The sequence below is a fragment of the Onychomys torridus genome, chromosome 6 (genome assembly GCF_903995425.1).
Source record: "Onychomys torridus chromosome 6, mOncTor1.1, whole genome shotgun sequence".
In the NCBI taxonomy this organism is placed as follows: domain Eukaryota; kingdom Metazoa; phylum Chordata; class Mammalia; order Rodentia; family Cricetidae; genus Onychomys; species Onychomys torridus.
Window position 1 is genome coordinate 61,116,209 of NC_050448.1, and position 21,768 is coordinate 61,137,976.

The following is a 21,768-nucleotide window of genomic DNA, read 5'->3' on the forward strand; positions in this document are numbered from 1 at the left end:
AAGTGTCTGTATGATTATTTTATACGTGGGTTGTGGGAACGCGGGGGGGCTTGTTGGAACCTGGAGAGAAGCTCTCCAACTACAGGTCTTTTCTATTGTTTTGAACCCAGGGAGGTTTTCTGAAGTGTAACTCTATCTCTTACCTTAATTTTTTTTTTTTTTTTTAAAATACACGCTTACATGAAAAGAGCTAGCTGGAGCCTTAAGTGGGCATGTTTTCCAAGTGGTCTCATTAGCCCAGGCCGACTGGGAAGTGAAGTACAGTACAAGATGACCTTGGATTTCTGTCCCTTTTGCTTCTAGCTCAGAGTGCTGAGGCTGGACTGTTCTCTGCCATGCACAGTCTGATTTGGTGCTGAGAATCAACCCCACTTTGTGCGTGCTAAGCAGCCTGCCAACTGAGCTACATGCCAAGTCCAGGAAAGACAGTTCTGAACACCTAATTCTGTTATCATAAAAACATCCCTTCCACGGGCTTTTCAAACTCTCACGTTTTTTGTTTTTGTTTTTTTTGCAGCTAACCACAAGGGGAGAGAAATTTCTCACAACAGTTTTTCTGGTGAAAATTTTGGAAGTTTATGATGAATTGGAAAACAATTTATAGTTGCTTACTTAACAACCGGAATTTGCAGTGAATTGGGGAGCCAGAGGGAGGGGTGTAAATGTCTAAAATACCACGCTGAAGAGCTTACAGACTCTAATTTAGTCCCTCAAAACGTGAGGCAGGCATTATTCCCAGAGAACAGATGAGGAACAAGCTCAGAGAAGGTCAAAGGGTCATGGTGCAGACTCAGAGGCACTCAGAGTGGCTTCCTTCTGCCACACACATCCTGTTGTTCCTACTGCTGGACGTGTTGCTTCTCTGCAAGCAACTGGAGGAAAATCATGAAATTTTATTTCTGTTGTGTTGTGGTAACAGGAGGCTGAGCCTGTGTGTGTCATGGTGCACGGTGGAGGTCAGAGTCAGTTCTCACCTTCCACCACATGCATCGAATTTAGGTCCTCAGGTTTGGTGGCATTACTCCCCAAGCCACCTCGGCCCCTGACCACCTTATCTTCAATCCATGCGGACACTTGCTTCATTTTCACACTCAAAATCTTCTATTTCTCAAACCTATATAATATCACATTTGTTATTGTTATTGTTAGCTTTTGGGGGAGGTAAGGTCTTATGCGGCCTAGGTTAGTCTTAAACTCACTACCTAGCCAAGCCTGGCCTTGAACTCTATTTTCCTGCCTCCAACTCCTGAGTGATGGGATTATGGACATGTTACCATACCTCATAATGTATTTCTTACTTACATTTCACTGACACAATGTCTGTGCCCTTTTCCTCATTTCCTTTATTAAAGCAGTATTTTGTTTAGGAAACAAATTATAATAAGTGAAATAAATAAATAATAGTTTTATAGGAGCCCCAGGGGAATTTCATTAATATTTTCTACTTATTTTATTGTAAAATAGATTAGGGGAAAATGAGGTTTAATTTTCCCTGGACCGGCAGCAGGAAGCCTGGCACCCTTGCCTGCTCTCCCAGAGGCTAACCTGAGACTCTACAGTCCCCATAAGTTCTTCCCCACTCGGCTTCAGCCCTATCCATACCTCCTCCCAGTTCGGCATAGTGGTAATGACTAACACATGGGAGGGATTAGCATCTCACGAGGTGGAGAAACTCAGTCACCACCATTTTATTATTAACTATTGGAAAACATCAGAGCTGCTCTCTGGCAGGTTTAGTATTATTAATCATACTTGTATATAAATCACAACAACCATTACTAACGGGCTCCTCAACTTTAGGACATACATAATGCATTTGTGAGAGAGTAGGGCTTCACACAGGATGGAACCTCACAAAGTACCCCAAGTTGACCTCACTCATGGTCCTCCTGCCCCAGCCTCCCAAATGCTAAGCTTGTGGGCATGTGCCACCACACCTGGTGCCACAGTGCCCCACTAATGCATCTTTCTTAGAGTATCTTTGTGGTGTGGGTCAGAAAAGAAAGCAGGGTTCACAGAGAAGAATCCCAAGGCTGGGCCTAATTCCTGTAGCACAACTCGTGGGGCTCTGCTCCAAACTGAGGAACAACAATCACATGGACCTTGAAGCTCCCACAGGGATAAGGTGAAAACACACCACACTCATTACAGGAGAGCAGCAAACAGCCCTCAAAACACCTTAGCTGTTCTTGTTTGGAGAAGACATCCTTTAGGAGTCGTGGATACCCAAAGGGATTATAAATTTGAATACCTGAAACTGCAGGCTGCAGGCACTTATCAACGGGAGGGCACTCTCCTGGAATGCATGAAGCTTTGTGCTCAATCCCCAGTACCAAAGAAAAGCACAACTACATGGAGCTTCAAGCACACCTTTAGATATGTGAGTTCAGTGATTAGAACTTGGCTTAGGAAAAATTAAACTTGGAGCTACTCCTGGTTTCAGAGAAATGCCCTTTTATAAAGATGATTCAGAAGCTGTGTAAGGCACTGAATTGTCCATCATCATGGAGCCTTGGCTACCATCCACTAGTGCCACTGCAGAACCTACCAGTCCATCGGTTGGCGGCTTCTTTGGCTACTTTATTTGCTTGACCTGAAAAACAAAAACAAAAACAGATAAAATGATATGCAGTTATTTATACGTCTAGAGCTACCTCCAACCCCCTACAGATATTTACCAACATATTACAAATTACACATATACTAGAAATTACCATGAAAAAGCTCAAATAGTAGTATAGCATTGAACTTTAAAAACCTGTTCAAATGCTCAAGACAATTTTAGGTATTTGCAATTACATTAGGTAATCAGAAAACCAGTATGAATAAACACCCTTTCTAAATGTCCATCACCACTGTACTTCTTTAAAGTACAGGTTTATTTTATAGCTTCACTTGTGTAGGGGGGCACAGGACAGGTGTGAAGGTCAGAGGACACCTTATGGCAGTCAGCTGTCCCCTCCCACCAGGGAGTCAGGTCTGTGTCAAGCATTTTTAACCTCTGGGATACCTTGCCATTCCCTAAAGCACAGGTTTAAATGGGAGGTTTCTCAATCAACTCACCATATCAAAATGATAAGACAACTTACTGTAAGAGTTTCACTTTATATATTCTTAGGTTACAACACATCCAACTTTTAAAAATTTTAGAAACAAAGCCAGGCACGGTGGTTCATATCTTTAATCCCAGCACTTGTAAGGCAGAAAGATGTCTGCTAAGTTCAGGCCAGGCTGGTCTATGTAGTGTGTTCTAGGGCAGCCAGAGCTACACAGTAAGACCCTGCCTCAAAAAAACAAAACGAAAATATCAGAAGCAAGAAAGTACGCCCAAAGGAGAAAATATTTATTTTAATTCATATGTTAAATATATAGTTGTACACAGGTGTGCCAGTGCATGGCTGAACTTCAGCACACTAGAAGCTGAAGCAGGAGGATCTCATTTGAGGGTAGCATGGACTACATGGTGAGAATTTATCTCAAAACCAAACCAAAACATTTAAAATAATGAATACACATTGCTACTAAATGAATCTGTACCAGTGTCTCTCAAGTCACTCTAGATAGAATGTTCACGGCAATGCCATGACCATAAATATCATTTAGACTGAGGACATTTTTGTTTTGTTTTGTTTTTTGAGACAGGGTTTCTCTGTATAACAGCCCTGGCTGTCCTGGAACTCACTTTGTAGACCAGGTTGGCTCCAAAGTCACAGAGATCTGCCTGCCTCTGCCTCCTGAATCCTGGAATTAAAGGTGTGTACCACCAAGTCCAGCTGACTGTAGCATGAATCTTAAAAGGACTTATTATTAAGACCGAACTTGAAGCCAGGTATTGGGGTGAATGCTGAAGGATTAGAGACAGAACAAGCCACAGCCACCTCACCTTGCTAATTCCTCAGGTGATCCTGTTTCCTCAGACTGGATGCCTCTCAGGTGAACTGTGCTGCTCAAAAGTCTAAAAGCTTAACCAGCTCTAGTTTCTGCTTTTCACGCCTTATATACCTTTCTGTTTCTGCCATCACTCCCTGGGATTAAAGGCATGAATCACCATGCCTGGCTGTTTCCAGTATGGCTTTGAACTCAAAGAGATTCGGATGGATCTCTGCCTCCAGAAGGCTAGGATTAAAGGTGTGAGTGTCACCATTTTCTGGCCTCTGTCTAGTGGCTATTCTGTTCTCTGACCCTAGATAAATCTATCAGGGTGCACGATATATTGGGGAACACAATATCACCACATCTGACAGTTATTTTTTAATTATTTATTTTTTATTTTATGTGCATTGGTATTTTGCCTACATGTATGTCTGTGTGAGGGTGTCAGATTCCCTGCAACTAGAGTGACGGACAGTTGTGAGCTGCCATGTGGGTGCTGGGAATTGAACCTGGGTCCTCTAGAGAGCAGCCAGTACTTTTAACCATTGAGCTATCTTTCCAGCCCTAATAACATTTATTTTTTTTTTATGAAAACGTAAGTTATATATGATGGATTTCACCCTATTAACTTGGTGGATTCATTATACAGTTGTACAATCATCACCACTATCTTAATTCTAGAACATTCTTATCAACAATAGGAAATCATGTATGCCAAACAGACATCCACAATCCCCATTCTCTAGCCCCTAACAACCACCATTTGCTTTCTATTGAATGGCTTTCTCCTTGGGGATACTTCACATGAAGGAAACGTGTTCTCTTGTGTGTGGCTTCTCTCCATACACCAGTATTTTCAGGGTTCATCATAAATCAATACCTACTATTTTATATAATAAGCTACATTTTACAACTTGCTTGCCCATTTGTGTGCTGACAGACATTGGGCCATTTCCATTAATCCAAACACTAATTGCATATTTTCAATTCTCTTGAGTGTAAGTCTAGAAATAGAACTAATGACTCACATTGTGTACACTATTTTGAGGAATGGATAATTTTGGGGGGCGGATTTCTTGAAACAGGGTCTTACCTTAAGTTCCTAGATCACCTGCCAATCTTCTTACCTCTACCTCCTAAGTGATAGGATTCTAAGTGTATGTCACCATACCTGGCCTTTACTTTTTTTTGTTTTTTTTTCAAGACAGGGTTTCTCTGTGAAACAGTCCTGGCTGTTCTGGATCTCACTCTGTAGACCAGGCTGGCCTTGACTCACAGAGTTCAAGCCTCCCGAGTGCTGGGATTAAAAGCGTGCACAACCACTACCGGCCTGGCCTTTACTTTTCAAAGTAGCTGTACCGTTTTGTAATCCTACCAGCCATACAAGGGTTCTAATTTCTCCACATGCTCAGCAACACTTGTCTTTAAAAACAAAACAGAACTGTAGTCATTTGGGGCTGGAGAGATGGCTCAAGAGTTAAGAGCACTGGCTGCTTTCTCAGAAGACCTGGGTTCAACTCCCAGCATTTGCATGACAGCTCACAACCAATTATAACTCTAATCCAGGGAATCCAATGCCTTCTTCTGAAAGAAGGCACTGCATTTACATGATGCACAGAGATACACACAGGTTGAACACCCATACACATAAAATTAAAAATAGGGAAAAAAAATCTCATCCTAAGGAATGTGAAAAAACATCTCACTATAATTCTAATCTAATGAGGAATTGTGGTGGTATTTTGTTCTCCCAGAAACCAGGAAGTAATTTTAAGAAAAACGACGCCCACATTCCCAAAAGGTGGGATGGGAGGTTTTTGGTTGTTTAATGAGTTATGGATATTGTCATTGTTTATGATGCTTGGTTACAAGCTGTTAATTGTTAATGGTCAGGAAAAAAGCTGAAGGAGATTATATTCAGATGTTTTGTTTAAAAAAAAAACAAAAAGAAAAAAGAGAATATAGATATGAGGTAGGTATCAATCTACTCTGAGAAAAAAGAAATAGGATAAATGGGTAGATCATTGAATCTACTGTAAAAAGAAAAAGGGGAAGATATAAAAATGACAAAAGGTAGACTACTGATTCTATTATGAAAAGAAAAAAGATAGAATATAGATATGATAAGATAAAAGGTCAATTACTGAATCTACATTTAAAAAGGAACTACTTGTTTTAAATAGAATAAGTAATGAAAAATTTTTTGTCTGAGTTTATCAAATGTTACTGGATTGGACAATGTTATATATTAATGGAGTTCTTATCTGAATCTGTCAAATGTTAATGGACTAGACATCGTTAATGTAATTCTTGACTGTATACATTGTATATATTTATTGGATAGTTTTTCTTGTATTAGTTATAAACTTTTTAAAATTTTAGACAAAAAAAGGGGAAATGTGGTGGTATTGTGTTCCCCAAAAAATATTGTGCACCCTTATAAACTTATCTGGGGTCAGAGACAGAACAGCCACAATATTAGACAAAGAGGATAGACAGTGGTAGCACACGCCTTTAATCCTAGGATTCCAGAGGCAGAAATCCATCTGTTCAAGGATACAGCCAAGCATGGTGCCACACGCCTTTAATCCCAAGGAGTAATGGTAGAAAACATAAAGGTATATAAGGCGTGAAAACCAGAAACTAGAAGCATTTGGCTGGTTAAGCATTTGGCTGGTTAAGCTTTTAGGCTTTGAGCAGCACAGTTCAGCTGAGATTCATTCTGGATGAGGACTCAGAGGCTTCCAGACTGAGCAAACAGGATCAGCTGAGGAACTGGCAAGGTGAGGAAGCTGTGGCTTGTTCTGCTTCTCTGATCTTCCAGCATTCACCCCCATAACTGGCCTCAGGTTTGATTTTATTAATAAGAACTGTTAAGATTACTGCTCCAAGGAATGCTGTTTTTTTTTTTAATTGGATATTTGTTTATTGTCCTTGGAAAAATGTTTAATCTGTTGACCATTTTAAGTTTAAATTTTGATCATTTTATTACCAAATTATAAGTTCTTTTATATTTTGGATATAGCTTATCTGTCAAATAGAAGTTTACAAACATTTTTCTCATTATATAAGTATCATTTTACAGTCCTGATATTTGAAAAAAGTTTTCAGTTTTGATGAAACTCAAGTGATGTTTTCATGTCACATTTAAGTAAATGATGCCTAATGCAAGGAGAGAAAAATACACATCTGTTTCTTTTGAGAGATGCAGCTTGAGCTCTTACATTTAGGTCCTTGGACATTCAGCAGAGGAGTGCAGGCTAATTTACTGCATATGTAGATCTAATTGTGCCACAACAGCATTGAAAGGTTTCTTTCTCAGCTGAATGACCCTTAATCCTGATGACAATCAACCATGCTGACTTCTGGACTCCTGGTCCATTTCACTAATCTATGTCTCTCCTGACCCAACATCATACCCCTTCAACTGCTGGATATTTGCATTAAATTTTGGAATTAAAAAATAGTCTTCAGTATTTAAAAAATTGTTTATTTTGGGTCTCTTCTGTCTCTATATGAACTTAAAGAATTTCTGAAAACTGAGCAGGTAGAACTGGGATGGATTCTTCATGGATACGTAGATTAATGTCTGGAGTATTTCCACCTTAACAATTTAAGTCTTTCACCCCCTAACCTGGTATGGCTTTCCACCTATTGGAATCTTTATTTTGTTTCAACAATGTTTCAGTTTTCAGGACACACCTTACCCTTCTTTGTTTGATATTTTTATTCACAGATCATTTGATCCACATTGATGCTATGGAAAAACATGGATTTTCTTTCCTTAACTTCAGTTTCAATTTGTTCATTGTTAGCAATACAGAAATACAAATAAACCTGGGCATAATGAGGTAATCCCAGCATTTGGCAAGGCTGACGCAAGAGGATCAATAGTTCAAGGTCAGCCTGAACTACACAGCAAAACCCTACGCTTCAAGCAAACAAAGAACATGATCTTTAAAATAATGTCATTCTGGTATGCAAACCTTCTGAAATTATTAGTCATAGTAATTTTGGGGGATGTTTACTTCCATGAATATAATTATTGTTGAAGATTTTTCAATTTGGGGAGTATTTATTTCCATGCATATAAATATTGCTGAAGATTTTCTATGTAAATATAAAAATATATAATCTAAAGTCAACTAACTTTACTTCATTGTTTTGTTTGTTTGTTTGTTGGTTTTTCGAGACATGGTTTCACTGTGTATCCTTGGCTGTCCTGGTGCTCACTCTGTAGACCAGGTTGGCCTGAAACTCAGAGATCCGCTGCCTCTGCCTCCTAAGTGCCAGGACTAAAGAAGTGTACCACCACCACCTAGCTTTTCTTCTAAAGTGAGTATTTTGATATTTCTTTTTCTTGACTGGCTAGAATTTCTAGTACATTGAACCTGTAATGGAAATAGACCTCCATCCAGGAAAATAGCCTCTTAGGTGGAAGAAGTTCATTTCCCAGTTCATTGAATACTTTTAATTAAGAAAGACTATTGAATTTTGTCCAAAAAATGGCTTTTAACTGGGTGTGGTGGTACACACCTTTAGTCTATCACCCAGGAAGCAGAGACAGGGGAAATCTTTGTCAAGTAGAGGCCAGCCTCATCTACATAACAAGTTCTAGACCACCCAAAGCTATACAGTGAGACCTTGTCTCAAAAATATAGAACTTTTTTTTTCATTTCTTTAGACAAATACTTAATTACCCTTGTCCCACCAAGTTTTATTTTATAAATATCTTGTTACTGGATTTTTTTTATAGGTTATGTTGTTTCATTGGATGAGCAAATCTTGCATCCTTAAGATAATCCTTTTCATACGCTGCTGGACTTGGTTTACTAATATTTTGTTGAGATTAACTCTATTCATAAGTAATATGAACCTTAAATTTTCCTTTCTTGTTATCTTTATCTAGTTGTGATATCAGAATAGTGCTGGGGTCAAGTGAGATGATAAGAAATCTTCTCTACTTCTCAGCCTAAAAGCATGATTTAAATGTTGGATAGAATTCTATCACTGAAAACTAGGCTGTATCTATGCATGTCTGTTTAGTTCAAAGTGTTAAATCTTCTGCATCCTGATGTTCTAGTTCATTTGACCTTTGGGGAGGGGTGTTCAGGTTTAACTGAGGGCCACAGGCATGCTAAGCAGGCGAGCCAACTACCCCATTCCTCCTTCAGCTGTATTCGAAGTATTGTTCTGTTTTCAGATACTAGAGTTTTCAGTATTCAAATAATTACTGTGGAATTATCTATCTGTCTCTTTAATTCTTTAAGCTTTTGCTCTCTGTATCTTATCATCCTTATATTAGTTGCATATATTAGCTACTTTTCTGTTGCTAGGATGAACATCATGACCAAAGGTGACCTAAGGAGGAAGAGAGTTTGGTTTACAGCTCCAGAAGAACCATCCTGGTGGGGAGGCAGGGCAGCAAGCAGAGGGCATGGGAGAGGCATGGTGGCACAGCAGGGAGCTGAGAACTCACCTCTCCAAACACAAGCAGGAAGCAAAGAGCAGACAGAAAGGACGAAAAGCTTAACCTCTCAAAACGAGCCTCTGTGCAAACTTCCTCCAGCTAGGCTGCAGCTCCTAACCCTCCCCAAACAGGGGCATCAGCTGGGAAACAGTGTTCAGATACAGGAGCCTGGGGGAGACACTTCTCATTCACAGCTCCCCAGTTATGTATGAACATAACTTGTATCTTCTGACCCTTCATCATCATCATAAACTGCACTTTCCACACTAGTAATAACTCATCTCAGAGTCTATTTTCTTTGCTCTTAGTTTGTGCCATGACCCTTTCAATTACGGTTTGCAAGTCTTCCTCCAGCCTTTTACTTTCGACATAGTTTAGTCTTTAAATATGAGTCTCTTGGAGGTGGTATATAGTTAGTTTACTTGTTTCCTTCAATTTTGCCCTTCCTAGCCTTTTAATTGGAAAACAAGCCATTTCACTTAGTATAATTATGATACGATTTACATGACATTTTGTCATTTCCCATGTGTGGTGGTTTGAGAGAGAAACATCCCTCATAATCTTTCATATCTGAACACTTGGTCCCTAGCTGGCGGCGCTGTTTGAGGAGGTTGAGCCTTGCTGGAGGAAGTACATCACTGTGGGCGGTGGTGGGGAAATGGGGGGGTAGACTTTGGGAGTTTATATCCTCACCCCACTTCCAGTTCAACATTTGTTTCTGTGTGTTGACTCGACCAGCTTGCTGCCGTGCCTCCCTCGCTATTATGGACTCTCCCACTGGAACCACAAGCCAAGGTAAACTCTTTCATTCATAAGCTGTTTTTGGTCATGGTGTTCATCGTAGCAACAGAAAGTGACTAATACACCATGTCAAATGTCCCTTTTGTCTTTCAATTTTTCCAAAACTAATGCTTGTGTTAAGAAGAGTTACTTAAAGTTTCTGTCTCTCTCCTTCCCTTCCTCAAATTCCTTCATTCTAAAATAGCAAGGAAAACTGAGAAGGAAACTCAGGGTTCTGCACGCCAGGAAAATATAAAAGAAATGGAACCCCTCCCTTCCCGTTTCTTGTACCATGTATTTTGGTGACTACCCTGAGGACTGCCACTAATGTCTGAATTTATAACATTCTATAGAAACAAGCAGTTAATTTTAGTGAAGATTCCTAATTATGATGACTTGTTTCTTTCTTGCTACTTTCCAAACTGTCCTTAATTGGGACAATTTGATCATGATGTTCTACAGGTCTCAGGTTCTGGACACGTTTCCTCGTTAGTTCTTCCTAGACTCAGGACATGTCTACTGAACTACCTTCCATCCTGTTGGTTCTTCCTAGACTCAGGACATGTCTACTGAACTACCTTCCATCCTGTTGGCTCTTCCTAGACTCAGGACATGTCTACTGAACTACCTTCCATCCTGTTGGTTCTTCCTAGACTCAGGACATGTCTACTGAACAACCTGCCATCCTGTTGGCTCTTCCTAGACTCAGGACATGTCTATTGAACTACCTTCCATCCTGTTGGCTCTTCCTAGACTCAGGACATGTCTACTGAACTACCTTCCATCCTGTTGGCTCTTCCTAGACTCAGGACATGTCTACTGAACTACCTTCCATCCTGTTGGCTCTTCCTAGACTCAGGACATGTCTACTGAACTACCCTCTATCCTGTTGGTTCTTTCTTCAGCCTGCTTCAACCTCTGCTTAACCACTCTGACTTCACTTCTGTTGTTGCAGTTTTGAACTCCAAATTCCTACTTGGCTCTTCTGGCCTGATTTCTATTTCTCCATTAACATTATCTACTCTGTGAACTATCCTTAGGCCTGCCTTTATTTTTTTGGACATGCCTCCTTTGGTGACCATGTTTATAACAGTTCACTAAAATTTTTGTCTGATAAGCCCAACAGTGCTTCTTCAGAACAATGTCTACTGAGCACTTTAGTCGTGGCTTGTAGGGTACATTTTCTTGTTTCTTTGCATGTCTTACAATTTTTTAATACAAACTGCACATTTAAAATATAATGTGGCAGCCAGGCATTGGTGGTAGTGGCACATGCCTTTAATTTCAGAACTCAGGAGGCAGAGGCAAGTGAATCTCTGAGTTTGAGGCCAGATTGATCTATAGAGTGAGTTCCAGGACAGCCAGGGCTACACAGAGAAACCCTGCTTCAAATCCCTCCCCCACAACAACAAAACAAAACAAAACCAAAAACCAAAACCAAAACCAGGGTTTAAGTTGCCCAGACTGGTCTTGAACTTTCAATCTTTATGCCTCTGCCTCCTGAGTAATAACTGGGATTAGAGGCATGTGCCACCAAGCCTGACTTACTTTCAAGTATTTTTGTGAGAATTCAGTTTCTACCATTAGTTTTATCTAGTCTTGTTCAAATAATGGTTAAAGTGGCTAAAAATAGTATTATATAAAACTATTGCTTTGACCTCTCACTTCCCTTGTTATTTACAATTAAACTTGTTAATAAATCAATCATCACACTGGAATGATGAACTACAAATATTTCCTGCAGGCACTATTTTAAGAAAGAGAAAATATATAAGCATGTCTATGTGAACTACTATCAGGAAAGTGTGTTCCACATGGATTATGGACAGCCAGGATAAGCCTGAGTATTGTAATGTGGCTATGGGAGCTTGTTATTAAGAGCTAAATCCTATTAAAATCAATTTATAAAACACATAATCCTTTAATCCAATTCTTCCTACCCCAACTTGATAGCTGAAATCCCATGAAAATCTTCATTATAAAAAAGCACATTAGCACTTGGGGTTAGAGGTTAGAACCTAGTAAAGTTATTTAAATTTAATGATAAGATTTCTGACATGAGCTACTAACAATTTTAAGTTCTTACATCTGTGGAATTTGTAGTTTTCACTGAAATTTTCAGGACTAATTTACTGCACTTACTACATGGGAAGAGGGGCTAGGCAGTAGTCAGAGTATAATCTGCTCCATAAAAAATTAAAAACAATTGTTTTTACCGATATCTTCCTGGTCCAGCAAGCACTCCACTCCTTTCTGAGTCCAATTACACATATGTTAGGCTAGAGTGTCCTCAGATCATGGATACCAGTTTAATATTTAACTTTTTCTCTTTGCTATGTCTTCATATACACTCATTTGTTCTTTGGCAAAAAGTAATCTGCTATTAATCCAGTGTAATTCTCATGTCAAATATGGTTTTCCTGTCAAAAAGAACTGCTGTAGGCATCTTTGATATCTTCCATACTGCCTCTTCAGTTTCCAACTTATGGACAACTCTAAGCATTTTAATACTCTGCCCTGCTGGTTCTGCTCTGGTCCAGCACTGACTGACAGATTACTCTGTTTGCTTTGTGTGACATTTTCCAAGTCACACACACATACATACATAGATACATTCTCTCTCTCCTCTCTCTCTCTCTCTCTCTCTCTCTCTCTCTCTCTCTCTCTCTCACACACACACACACACACACACACACACACACACTTATGTTTAGGGTTCACAGACTTTATTGGTTCAACAATAAACAGGGAAGGAAACATGCTAACTATCACCCCTGGGGCATCATTCACAGACACGAAAACCACCCTTTGAAAGCAAAACATACATTTTTTTGCTAGGTGATTTTGGATTTTATAAGTATTCCTAAACTTGTTCTGGGACATGCTAAGTTACCTGGCAATAGTTCAATGTTTTCAATCTTGAGTCTCCTGGTGTATAAGTGATAGCTAGAAGTAATGTCAGCAAAGGTCACTTGCCTAAGGAAACACTTAGGGCAGTACCATGAGAATTACAAAGTAGAAAATCTTAACTCCTCACTAAGGAGGGCTAACACTTACAGCTCCTGAATAGAGAAAAGAATGGAAGAGAAGCAAATGTGGGGCCACAGAGGCTTCCTAGTGAGACCTAGTGAAACAGAGAATCTGAGCTTGCTTTCCCCAGCAGGGCTGCGTAAACAGAAGATTTGGCCATGGACTTGTTTACCAGTTGTTTGGAAGGGTCTACACTTGGCTGTCTTTTTGCCTCTCTCCTTGATATTATAAAAGTCCTTTTGAATAAAGTTCTGGGCTGGTGGGTACTGACCCAGGCCCTCCCGAGGCTGTCCTGTGTATCTGTCTTTCTTCTCGTCGTCGTCTAGGTCTCTCTTTCTATCTATCATTTCTTACCCCTCTCCCCTCCACCTAGAAACCCTTCAAAAGATGGGAGCTGGACCCCTACAAGCAAAGAAGTGCCGCTCCAAGGAAAAGTGGTAGAATTACTGCATACCACCTTGCTGGTGCTGTTCTCTAGAATCTACAAATTTTAGAGTCAAAGATTTTCACAAAGAGATGGAAGTAGACCTTTCTGAGACAGTCATGCTCTGCAAATTCAGTGTTTGGGAGGCATGTCTGGCCACAGATTTTTTTTTTTATCACCATCCTGTGGAACAAAGTGCTTAGCTAAATCTGGCACCACAATAGCTACTTCAACATCAGAGAACAGGAGAAAGGAGGCAGCATCCACCAGCAAGCTAGGCCTGCTTATCAGCCGGTCTCAAAAGGGAAAGGCTGTTTGTTCAAGATGTCAGTTGCGTGGTGGGCCTACAGATCCTCAAGAGCTTCACAGACATGTTTCTTCCTCAGGCTCAACACTCTCAGGTGACTTGCTTTCAGGACCATCATGGATGTACCTTCCAGCAGTTCTGGAAAAGCTTTTGTTTTCCCAGAAGGAAAATCTGACCCTCATGTCCTCTAACTGGGTCTGCTCTTTTCTGACCTAACAACTTTTTCCCTATGGCACCACTTTTTTGCTTAGCTGACTTATTTCCTTTTGTATTTACAATCTATGCCTCTTAGTCATAGTCAGTAAAGATCTTCCGCTTTGAGGTCACCAGTGTATGTTCATAGGTGTCTCCTTAGGAACTGCAATCTCAGCAGTCTGGAGGCAGAGGCATAGGGCATTTCTAGCTGAAAGCCAGCCTGAGCTGTATAGAGAGATCTTGCTCTCAAAAGACAACACCTTAATTATAATCCAACTATGCTCAGGCTACTTCTAAAGTACCAAGTAGTCCCAGGTTTGTCAAAGTCTCAGTCATGTGCTATGTCACATCTTTAAAAAGATACACTTGGTAAAGTTTACCCTAAACAAAAGTAAGCTAAAATGGAAAAAATATGGAAAAAGTTATACATATTTTCCTAAACAGTTAAATGCTGTAACTTTATAATATCCTTTTTAAAATTCTGTAAGTGTTCTAATTTTATGTTTCTATAAATACATAATTAATACCAAGTTTTGAAGATTCTGTTTTAAAATTGAAGGAAGGCAGGCAAGATGGCTCAGTGGGTAAAAAGGGCTTGCTGCCAAGCTCGACGGCCTGAGTCACATCCCTGTAATCCATGATAAAAGGAGAGAACCAATTGTCCTCTGACCTCCACACACAAGGAAGAAAATCACTGGTATACACATAAGGCAAGCTCCTGTATTTACAATAGCTTTTTTTTAGAAGGTAATGGACAATTTCTTCCTAGACTGGAGGTGGCTGAGACCAAACTGCTCTTTCTCTGACCTCTCAGCTTCCTGACTATCTTAGGCATGTACTGTCCCATCCCTTTTACTGCCTTCTTTCTGAAATGCTTTCTGTGTCAAGCTGTGAGCACTCAAGGCTGGACTGTGAGCCTCCTTAGTAGCAATTGTGAGGCAGTGTCTTCGCTAGACCACAGACACAGAGTGAGCAGCAGCACTGAAGTAGTCTTAAAGGAGACTGTACGGGTGTAAACACACACACACACACACACACACACACACACACACACACACACAGGGAGGGAGGGAGGGAGGAAGGGAGGGAGGGAGGGAGAGAGGGAGAGAGGGAGAGAGAGAGAGGGACTGGTGTGATGGTTTCCAGGTAACTAGACATGCCAAGTCTCTTGTTATCAAAATTAAGATGTTCAAGTTGTGGTATGAACTTACGTATCTCTTCCACAACTTGTGGGTCACATTCTCTGTATTTTTCGACTTCTGCCTTGAGTTGATCCCTTTGGTTCCGAAATGAAGAAAGTTCTTTTACAAGCATGGCTCGTTCTTCCTGGATGTAAAGAATTTTGTGTACAATTAGGCCAAATATGTAGCAGGCTTTCTTGGACCACCAGCCCCAAAATCATGACATGAAAACTTATTATTAATTATAAATGCTCGACCTCAGCTTAGTTTGTCTCTAGCCAGCTTTTTAAACTTAAATTAACTTATTTCTATTCATCTAGGTGTTACCCCGGGGCTCATTTACTTCATCTACATATGGACTGTCCATCCTGTTTTCCTGCTGTCTGTCTGTCTGGTCCCCAGCTAGCTGGCTCCCCTTTTCTCTCTGCCCACCAGCCCTGCCTATCCATCCTCTGCCTAGCTATTGACTGTTCAGCCTTTTATTTGACCAATCAGGTGCCTTAGGCAGGCAAGGTAAAACAGCAACACATCTTTAAAAATGCAGTATAAACAAATGCGGCACATCTTTACATAGTTAAACAATTATTCTGCAATACAAATAAATGCAACACATCTTTATATAGTTAAACAAATATTCTATTCCACAACAAATCTCCTATGTAATAAAGTAATAAGTTCTGTAATCACTTATGTATTTGACATGATATGTTTATATGGTCAGCTCCCAGTATCCACAGGTTACGCATCTGCAGATTCAATCATCTACATATCAAAAAACACTAAAAAAGAAAAACATATATACCTGTACTAAACATGTACAGAAGTTTCCCTCAGTGTCACTCTCAGAAATTTACAACAGAAAAAAATGTTTACAGAGCATTTATGTTGTAGTAGGAATTATATGTAATCTAGAGATTTAAAATTATGAGGTTTATATAAGCTATATGCAACTATTATGCCATTTTATACACATATATTACAATTATATGTAAATATATATTTCACATAGATATTGAATATAGACATATAATTGACAATTTTCATTCATGAACTGTATGTGTGGAGCTTCCATCCTGAGGGTCCTAGGAGGAGAACTCAGGCTGTCAGGTTTGGCAACAAGCACCTTTACCTGGTGAGCCCGTATGGGTCTAACTTAAAGATGAGACTTGAGCATCCAGATTTTAGTACCTCACAAGGTCCTGGTGCCAATCCCTCAGTGGACACACCTCAGTATACACACAAATATGCACAGTGTAAGAACAAGCCTAATTCCCATCCTTCTCTGAAATCTCAAATGCCTTCCCTGTATACTGAACAATGAAATAAGAATAAATATGTAGAATGCAACAGTCATACAGGCAAGAACAGATCGTTACACCTGGATGAACTCAAGGATGATGATGTTACCACAGACCAGAGGAAATCTTGCACTGCTTTTTGGGTAACTTCATGGCTTATGCTTGTGCATGGAAGTCACAGTTTCTAGCAACATTAATCATTGAACAATTATGCTTCAAAAAGGTGTTTGAAAAAATGTTCTAGATTTTTTTCAACTTTAAATGATTAACCTTTATAAATATTTAAAGGGATCAGAAATGGCCTCCTGCCATTTTTCTTTCAAGGCGAACCAAATAAGGCTTTTAAATAGCATAAGCCAACAGGCCCCCTTTGACATTTTAGACAGAGCCCTCGTCAACACAGAGATGTCACAGCGCTAGGACTGTGACTGACATTTGTGAAACCTAGAAATAACTCATACAAATCAAATGCTGGTAAAGACTCTCAGATAAATACAAGGCAAAAACCAAAGTTCAAGAGGCCTGAATGGGGCTGGCCTAGGGCTTCTCTGCCACCCTGTACTTTCTGTTTGAACTCTGGTTTTGGTTTTGCTGTTGTTCTTGCTGTCTAGAGAGTGTCATGTCCTAGAGCAGACAAGCCCGACAAAGCACTGCATGATGGGTACAGGGTCATTCTGAAAAACTGAACTATATATGATTTAAATGTAAATGGGCGCACATAATTAGTAAATGCCATATTGACACAGCTCAGAGAAATTTGAGGCTAACTAGAATGTGCCAGAATGGTTACTACTTGTAGTGATATATCGTGTACCCTAATAAAATTTGCCTAAATATCAGAAAGACAAAGAAACAAGCCACTGCCATGTCTTACCTCACCAACTCCACAAGTCCCCTGTATGTCTCTGAGTCCTCAGCTGAAAGGCTTCAGCCAAAAGAGCTTCTAGCTGAAAGGGACGCTTCTGCTTGAAAAGCCTTTGTTCCTGTCTCCTCACGCCTTGTATACCTTTCTCCACCCACCATATCACTTCCTTCTTAGTACTGGGATTAAAGGTGTGTGACTTCCCAAGCAAAGGCATGAAATCTCAAGTGCTGGGATTAAAGTTGTGTAATTCATAAGTACTGGGATTAAAGCTGTGTGCCACCACTGCCTGGCTCTGTTTCTCTCCTAGACTGAGTCAATCTCGTAGTCCAGGGTGGCTTTGAACTCACAGAGATCCAGATGGATCTCTGCCTTCCGAGTGCTAGGATTAAAGGCGTGTGCTACCACTACCTGGCTTCTATGTTTAATCTAGTGTCTTGTTCTGTTCTCTGATCTTCAGACAAATTTTATTAGGATATACAATATATCACCACACTCAAAGACAGCTGTATCACCAAACACTACCCCAACAGGGTAAGAATTTACAAAAGCTGGGAACCTGGAGCACACTGTACATCCTACAGGCAGTTCAATAGGTTGGAGAGTATCCCTTCCAAATGACTCAGTTGGTCTAAAGCTCTTCTAGGAAATTGACAGTTTCTGCTTCTTCCATGCAGTATAGCTGAAGCATAAGGCAATATAGCCTTTATGAATATGTTAGAGGTCCTAAAAGAGGAAATTAATAATCCATTAAAGAAATCGATGGAAACACGAACAGTGGAACGAAAGAAGAGAACAGTCAGGAACTGCAGGTGGAGATAGAATCAGTAAGAAAACCCAAACTGAGGGAAAAATAGAAATGAAACAGTTAGAAATTCAGACAGGATCCTCAGAGCAAGCATCACCAGGAGAATACAAGAGATGGAAGAGAGAATCTCAGGCATTGAAGACAAGACAGAAATGGATAGACCAGTCAAAGAAAATGTTAAATCTAAAAAATCCAGGCACAAAAGATCCAGGACATCTGGGACACTGTGAAAAGACCAAATCCAGCAATAACAGGAATACAGGAAAAATAAGAAGCCCAAAGCAAAGGTACGGTAAATATTTTCAACAAAGTCATAGAAGAAAATGTCCCCAATCTAAAGAAGGTGGTACCTATCAAGGTGCAAGCAGCATACAGAACTACAAACAGATTAGAGCGGAAAAAGAAACTCCCCATATCACATAATAATCAAAACACTAAAATAGAGAACAAAGAAGGAGCATTAAAAGGCCAAATAACATATAAAGGCAGACCTATTAGAATAACACCCCACTTCACAATGGAGACTATAAAAGCCAGAAGGGCCTAGAGAGACTCTGAGGCTCTCAGATGCCACTTCAAAACTTTCCATTATAATAGGTGGAGAAAGAAAGTGATTCCATGACAAGACCAAATTTAAGCAGTTATGTATCTATAAATTTAGCCCTACAGAAGGCACTAGACAGTGGTTCTCAACCTTCCTAATACTGTGACCCTTTAAAACAGTTCATGTTGTGGTGACCCCCAACCATAAAATTATTTTATTTTCATTGCTATTTCATAACTATAATTTTGCTACTGTTATGAAACACAACTACAGCTTAAATCACATACTGACCTCACATAGTGATAGTGTACATAGCCCCTTAGATTTTAGTTAATACCAGATAGTCAAATTCACAACCAAGAACAGCTATCACAAGTCCATCCCTTGTCAGCTTGACACACAATCATATCTCTTTATGTATGCTTAATTTCTAAATGCAAACAATAACCAAGCCATAATTATCCCTAACATGATATAACTATCCCACATACAATTGCAAATGCATTATAAATTCCATCAGATAACATATAGCCACAAACACATCATAAATTTAGAATAGGTAGCAGTAGACATCATTTCAGTATCTCAGACTTAAATATGATAATCACTGATATTCTCTTAATTGATGTTACATCACATGATAAAGAAATTGAGGAAAGAAAACACAAATATCTGTACAAACACATTCTTAACAATTACAACAGAAACACTTATGTCAATTATAATCCTCATTTCTGCAATTGGTCATGTGGCCGTAGCTGGTATTTATAACTACCTTCCTCCACCCTCAGCAAGTCCTGGCTCTTTTTCTGGAGGAGTGACTCACACCCTCATTCCTGAAGAGTCTGTGCCCTTGGTCATCCTGCCTGGATTAAGATGTTGTACTTTAATCACCAGACATAATTAACACTAAGAGATGATCCAAGGATCTCCTGCACTCCAGACAAAATCTTTCTCACCTCCATTGTGAAACAATCCAATTTCTCAGCCTGTTGGCTTAAGGGCAGCAGAAGCCCAAAGTGGCCAGTGGACGCCTGAGCTTCCACTTTAATGGAATGTTTGTTGTGGCTCTCTGCAAGAGCACTCCCACTCTGGAACCAAAACTTCTAGGCCAGCAGAATTGAAGGTTGTGGGACTAGGACATAAAAATTTTCCTAGTGGATCACTAGGGGTGATAATGAATGGAACTATTCCCCTTTCCACCCCTTGATTCCTGGACCCATGGATCCTGTACCATATATTGGACAGCGATTCAAAGCATATTCCACTGCCTTCTGGAGAACCTGCCCCAGCTCCCCAGGCTGCCGCCACCTAATTGGCGCTGTGACTGTGTCTTTAAAAGGCCATTCCATCTTTCTCTAAGGCCAGCTGCATGGTGAGAACATGGTAAAACCAGTGGACTCCATGATCGTGGACCACTGCTGCACTTCTCTGTGAAATGAGTTCCTGGTCAGAAGCAATACTGTGTGAAATACCATGCCGGTAGATCAGGCATTCTGTAAGCCACAGGCGGTAATTTTAGTAGAAGCATTACATGCAGGAAAGACAAATCTGTAACTAGAATAAGTATCTACTCCAGGAAGGACAAATTGTTTTCCTTTTCATAGAGAAAGTGGTCCAATGTAGTCAATCTGCCACTAGGTCACAGGGAATGGTGCTACCTCTGGGGCTCAGTGGTGGTCTCTGCCATTGGCCGATCTGGCGCTTAGCAGCAGCTGTAGCCCTGTCAGCCTGAGAGAGTGAAATATATATCATGGAGCCCATGCATAACCTCTGTCTCTACTTCCACGGCCACTTTGTTCATGGGCCCACTCAGCAGTGACTAGGATGGCTGGGGAAAGATGCAGTCTATAAAACAGGTCATCTAATCTACTTGCTTATTGAACTCCTCCTCTGCTGAAGTCACCTGATAAGCATTTACATGGGACACAAGTATCTTCATATCCTTCATCCATTTGAAGAGATCTATCCATGTACTTCTTTCCAAGATGTCTTTCTCACCAATTTTTTAATCATGCTCTCTCCAAGTCCCTGGCCATCCAGCCAATCCATTGGATACAGTCCAGGAATCAGTGAATATTTGCACATCTGGCCATTTCTACTTCCAAACAAAATGTATGACCATATGCAATGCCTGAAGTTCTGCCCACTATGACAATTTTCCTTTGCCAATGTCTTTCAGGGTTGTCTCAGAAAGGAGTTGTAATATTGTAGCTGTCCACTTCTGGGTGATGCCTATACAACATAAAGAACCAGGACCCAGTCTTTTCTTCCTCAGTTATACGGCACATCCCATGAGGCTGTAGGCACATGCTTGGCTGCTGATGGCATTGTAATGGGAATAGAAACCACAGGCTTTTAGGTAATTTCTTCATGTAACTTGTTTGTGCTTTCAGGACCTGCTTGGGCCTGATCACATATATTCCACTTCCACTTGATAACGGATTGCTACTGTGCACATCCAACTTTATGGATCTCATGGTAACTTGGTAGCCCATTGCTACACATTCAGTTTCCACTAAGGCCCAACAGCAGGCCAAGAGCTGTTTCTCAAAGGGACAACAGTTGTCTGTAGATGATGGTAGAACTGTACTCCAAAATCCCAAAAGTATCTTCTGTGATTCACCTACAGGGTCTTGTCAAAGGCTCAAACAGCATCCTGATCTGCCACTGACACCTCAAAAACCATAGGGTCTGCTGGATCATATGGTCCAAGTGTTAGAGCAGCCTGCACTGCACAGCAGCTTGGACTAGTTAAAGAGCCTTCTCCTGTTCCAGGCTCCACACAGAACTAGCAGCTTTCTGAATCACATGGTATATGAGCCAGAGTAACACACCCAGGTGAGGAATGTGCCATCCCCAGAATCCAAATAGGCCCACTAAACATGGTGCTTCTTTCTTGGTGGTGGGATATCATCATGGCCCATACCACTGGACTCCTAAAAAATTCACTAAAAATTTCAAGGTAGAAGGCTCTTGGATTCCTATTCTCTGAG

General features: G+C 40.3%; 1 protein-coding gene across 1 annotated transcript in view; it reads right to left on the minus strand.

Annotated features, from left to right (window-relative positions):
• Positions 1-21,768, minus strand: part of Mnd1 (meiotic nuclear divisions 1) — a 63,635-nt gene that overhangs the window by 3,683 nt on the left and 38,184 nt on the right. Inside the window, exons 6-7 of the mRNA XM_036191410.1 lie at positions 15,291-15,405; positions 2,549-2,593 (exon numbers count right to left, since the gene is read on the minus strand). Coding sequence (XP_036047303.1) covers positions 2,549-2,593; positions 15,291-15,405 — 160 coding nt within the window. The remainder of the gene's footprint in view (positions 1-2,548; positions 2,594-15,290; positions 15,406-21,768) is intronic.